Source organism: Agrilus planipennis, unplaced genomic scaffold (assembly GCF_000699045.2).
Source record: "Agrilus planipennis isolate EAB-ADULT unplaced genomic scaffold, Apla_2.0 scaffold46, whole genome shotgun sequence".
Lineage (NCBI taxonomy): Eukaryota > Metazoa > Arthropoda > Insecta > Coleoptera > Buprestidae > Agrilus > Agrilus planipennis.
This window is the reverse complement of record NW_020438933.1, coordinates 1,459,162-1,464,539: the sequence shown is the minus strand read 5'-3', so window position 1 is coordinate 1,464,539 and position 5,378 is coordinate 1,459,162. Positions and strand designations below refer to the sequence as shown.

At 31.7% G+C, this 5,378-nt stretch overlaps 1 protein-coding gene across 1 annotated transcript in view; it reads right to left on the bottom strand.

The window, feature by feature from the left end:
* Window positions 1-4,863, bottom strand: part of LOC112904387 — a 24,903-nt gene extending 20,040 nt beyond the window's left edge. The window contains exon 1 of the mRNA XM_025974265.1: window positions 3,085-4,863. Coding sequence (XP_025830050.1) covers window positions 3,085-4,199 — 1,115 coding nt within the window. The 5' untranslated portion in view covers window positions 4,200-4,863. The remainder of the gene's footprint in view (window positions 1-3,084) is intronic.
* Window positions 4,864-5,378: the final 515 nt, after the last annotated feature.

The following is a 5,378-nucleotide window of genomic DNA, read 5'->3' as shown; positions in this document are numbered from 1 at the left end:
GGTGTAATAAACCGCGACAGATCATTCAAACTCATTTGAAATTATTATTAGAATTACCGGAAATATATCGCGAAACTCCCGCTAGTCTACGCTCCTTAGTAGAAAAGGCCCAAGTTCACATAAATGCACTAAAGGCACTTAAACAGCCTATCGAACATTGGGATACCTTGTTGGCTTATATAATTATTTCAAAATTAGATAAGGGGACACGTAGGGCCTGGGAAAGAACATTAGAGAATGAAGAAATGCCTACTTTCAAACAACTTTTAACATTTCTAAGTAAACAAGCAAGAGGCGATGAAATCGATTCCAATTCATATGAATCAGTTAATAAATTTAGTAATACACAATTTAATAATTCAAAGGGTCACTATAAAAAACACATAAAAAATAATCAATCATACTTAGGGACTCAATTAAGTCGTCAATGTGTCATTTGTTCTAAAGATCACGCAATATATTCATGTGAAAGGTTTTTAAGTTTAAATGAACATAAACGTGCTGAAGCAGCTCGTAATGCAAACCTTTGCTTAAACTGCTTAAAATCAAATCATCAAACAATAAAATGCCTACAAGGTGGTTGCAAAAAATGCAATCGTAAACATAACACCCTGTTACACTTTAATAATACAATTAATACACGTAAAACAAACATTAAAAATAATCATGAGGAGAATCAAGACCAAACATTATCTGATCAAATTAGTGGTAACAATATAAATTTAACAGTTGTGTCAAGTTCAGAAATATTGTTAGGTACTGCTTCTGTATTAATGCTTGACAAGGAAAGAAATGAAGTTCCATGTAGAATACTGCTTGATAGTGGTTCTCAAAATCATTTTATAACAGAGAAATTTGCTGAACGATTACAATTAACAAAAACTAAAATTGAATTACCATTTTTAGGTTTAGGTCAGTCTTTAACTAAGTCGAAATATTATGTTAAGACTATTTTAAAATCACGCACAACTTCCTATTCTTCTGAAGTTCAACTTGTAGCTTTACCTACTATAACCGGTCTCCTACCAGCCAAAACAATTAACAAAAACAACTTATCTATTCCAAAAAATATCATTCTAGCTGACTCTGAATTTCATAAGTCGTCAGAAATAGATGCCCTCATAGGAAATACATTATTTTATCAATTATTAAGTATAGGCCAAATTAAATTATGCAATAATTCAATTACATTACAAAAAACATTACTTGGTTGGATTGTAACAGGACAATTAAATATTCAAAATAATCAATTAGTTAAAACAAATTCGTGTTTTTTAACAACCTCGTTTTTAGATAATCAGTTAACTAAATTTTGGGAGTTAGAGGAATTACCACATAAGAAACATTTTTCAAAGGAAGAAGAAGCATGCGAAAAACATTATATTCTAAATCTAAATAAAAGTCCTGAAGGTAGATACATAGTTAGGTTACCATTTAACGAAAGAAAAGTAGAACTTGGAAATTCATATCAGACAGCATTAAAACGATTATATACTTTGGATAAAAAATTAGAATCAAATCCAGATTTACGAAAACAATACAATGCATTTTTAGATGAATATTTACAATTAAAACACATGACAGATATAACAGATACCGACGATAAAAATACAGGTTTTTATTTGCCATATCACGCCGTATTTAAGGAATCTAGCGCAACGACCAAAATACGTGTAGTTTTTGATGGATCTGCCAAAACAGACACTGGTGTTTCTCTCAACGAAGTATTAATGCAGGGCCCTACAATACAGGACGATTTATTTTCCATATTAACTCGTTTTCGAACACATAACATTGTGGCAATAGCGGACGTAGAAAAAATGTTTCGCCAGGTTTTAGTAGATTTAAATGATGCGGTTTACCAAAAAATCCTAGTTATGGACAAACACACAAAATCAATCAAAGTTTTTATGTTAAATACAGTCACGTACGGAACAAAATCAGCACCATTTCTCGCCATTCGTTCACTCAAACAATTGATAACAGATCATGGACATAAATTTCCGTTAGCATCAAAAATACTTGATCGCGACTTTTATGTAGATGACGTAATTACCGGTGCTAATGATATTAAAGAAGCCCAAATATTAGTATATCAATTAATCGAATTATTAAAATTAGGTGGTTTTAATTTACGACAGTGGATATCTAATGAGCCTTCTCTTTTAAAGGATTTAAAACAATCATCAACACCACAACGTGTTTGTTTAGATACCGATGATACTAAAAAGGTTCTCGGGGTACATTGGGATCCTTATCTAGACACAATAAATTATAAGGTTAATTCTTTAAGTGAAAACAAAATGGTATCCAAACGAACAATTTTATCTGAGATATCTCAACTTTTTGATCCCATGGGTATATTAGGCCCAGTTATAATCAAAGCAAAACTTGTGATGCAAGAACTATGGAAGGCAAAATTAACCTGGGACGAATCCATCCCGCAATACATTTATACAGAATGGTCAAACATTAAAAAGCAGTTACCTTTATTAAATAATTTTTATGTTAATCGTCAGATAATCCTTAAAAACTCAGTTGATTTACAATTGCACGGGTTTTGCGATGCCAGTGAAAAGGGGTATGGCGCGTGTTTTTATGTCAGATCGACTGACAATTTTAATAACCACAAAGTTCAATTAATATGTGCTAAGTCGCGAGTTGCACCAATAAAATCAGTTTCGTTGCCCAGGCTAGAGCTTTGCGCGGCTAAATTACTAGCAAATTTATATACCAACGTGTTGCAATCATTATGTAACTTGAAATTCATAAAAACAAATTTTTATTCTGATTCCACGATTGCATTAAGTTGGATAAGAACTCCTCCTCATTTACTCAAAACTTTTGTTGCAAACAGGGTTTCTGAGATACAAGAATTAACCAACAAAAACAATTGGTACCACGTATCAACCACTGATAACACCGCTGATTATATATCGCGAGGACAGTTTCCCTCAGACTTTATAAAAAATAAATTGTGGGTTAATGGACCTATTTGGCTTTCAAAACATGAACAGTATTGGAAAATCACCAAAATATTAAACAACGAAATTCCAGAATTAAAATTAAACACCAATTNAATACCATTGGGAATGGATATTGGTGAAGACTCTAGCTGATTCATCCTTAATTTTTTGTTGGAGATTAGATAGTTTTGTTTGTAGAAGCGGAAGGTTCTCTCTTTTCAGATAGTTGAGATCGATGGGATCATCTTCAAGCTGGTTTAGAGTTCGCATTACTTGTTTACAGCAATTTTGAGGTATTTCCGGAGTAACTACCGGAACATTAACAATTTTATTTTGCTTGTTGTTCGTCGTTATTCTGAGTCCGTTATCGAAATAACACATACATTCTTCGCTAATTTTAAGCAAGGACGTCTGTTGAATGGTCGATCTCTTGATTGGTTGCCCTTTACATTTGTAAGTTATTTTTAATGGGTGTTTAGATGCTACCAGCCATGTGAAAGGATTGACTTGTTGAATGGATTCTTCTGTAGCTTTAAAAGTATAAATTTTACATTCTTGTGGAAATGATTTCTTCAGAAGTAGATTAGGTAGACAACGCACAGAGTTTCTCGCATCTTGAGGTTCCACGTTTTGAAGTAACGTGAGGTTTTCTTGACGAAGACTTTTTTCCAAACTTGGGATTTCTAGGTACCATTGATGGTCGTCAGAAATTGCCACGTAAGGATTGTCGGGTATAAGGGTGTGATAAAATGTATCGTTTGATTTTACGGGGTAGGAATATGCTTCGAATAGTTTCATTTTAATGTTCTTTACAAGTGGTATAATTAATTTGATTAAAATTCCATTTCTATAAGGGTAAATATTTGGATTTATAATTTGATAATATTTGTAAATATTTGTATTGTCAAAAGGAAACGGTAGTGCAGCACCTTCATTTGGACGAATTTGATGCAATTGTTCTTTTAATTGTTCGTGGTTTAGGACACTAGGATGCAAAATGTTAATTCTAGCAAAAGTAAGTGTTTCTATAATATTACTTACGTCTTTGTTGATTACAGATGCTACGTCATTAATAAGTGTTAATGTATTTAAAAATTGTAAAGTAATTTGGTTTTCATTTATTCTAATTGCATTTCCATTTAACGTTTCTTTAATTTTGAATATAGTTTTCTGGATAATTTTTTCATTTGAATTAACTTTAAATAAAGTGGCATTAAAATCTGCTATTACCATCTGAGTTAGATGAACTTGTTCATCCTGAAGTTTTAATATCCTTTTATTTGATGTTTGCAATTCGTTTATTAATTTATCATATTTAGCTTCATTATCAGCATCTAGCGTTCCAAACAAAGTGTGTAAGCCCGTTCCGATTATATTAAACCAGCCTCTACGTTTTCTTTTTGGATTTGGTACAATAAATTTTATTTCATTTAAATTGGTTTCTAAATTATTAAGGGTATTTTTTAAAACTGTAGCGTGTATTTTTAGGTTAACATTATTAATTTTGTTGCCTATTTCGTCTAATTCTTTTCGATAAGATTTAAGTATTTCAAAGTTTTGAAATAAAGGTGTCAAATTTTTGTAAATTAATATATCATATGAAGAATCTGAGAGAAGGAGGGACCCTTTGTCTTCGAAATAAATACCGGTGTTTGGTAGTTTTACTGTGAAGAGCTCGCAGCAGCATCTGTAAAAGATACAGATTTGTATGGTTTAATTTGTTCTACGCTGACTAATGTGAAATTGTCCTTATTATTTTTCTTATTAATTTTTACTACATTTTGTGAAATGATTTCCGTTATTATAAATGGACCTAACCATTTAGATTGACCTTGTTTGTTAATCAGTTGGTTTTTCAAAAAGACTTTATCGTTTACATGGTAATCCGGTAGTGGCTTTTTTATTTTGCTGTCATATTTTTGTTTGACTTTAATTTTAGTTTCAATTTGGTTATTAGATGCCAATTTCCTAAGCTCTTTTTGTTTTGACTGAGTTTCTGTGACATACTGTTCAATTGTCGTTTCGTTAACCATGTCGTCTTTGGGACTATTGAGGTTTCTATGTTTAAATCCGTACAATATTTCAAAAGGGGTCAATTTCGTCGCATAATGGGTTGACGTATTATACGCAAATGTTGCTGAATCTAATAATGCTTTAGGGCCTAATTTATTTTTTTCTTTTGTCGAATAAGTCGAAATTGTATCTTTAAGTGTACTGATTACTCTCTCTACCATACCGTTAGTTTTGGGATGGTAACCTATCGATTTTGTATGTTGAATTCCTAACTCAAATGTTAATTTTTCTAATAATTTATTAACAAATTCTCCGCCATGATCAGTATGTACTCGTTTAGGTAGGCCAAAAGTTGCGATGAAATTTAATAATTTACTTTTAATCGTTTCTGCAGTTTTG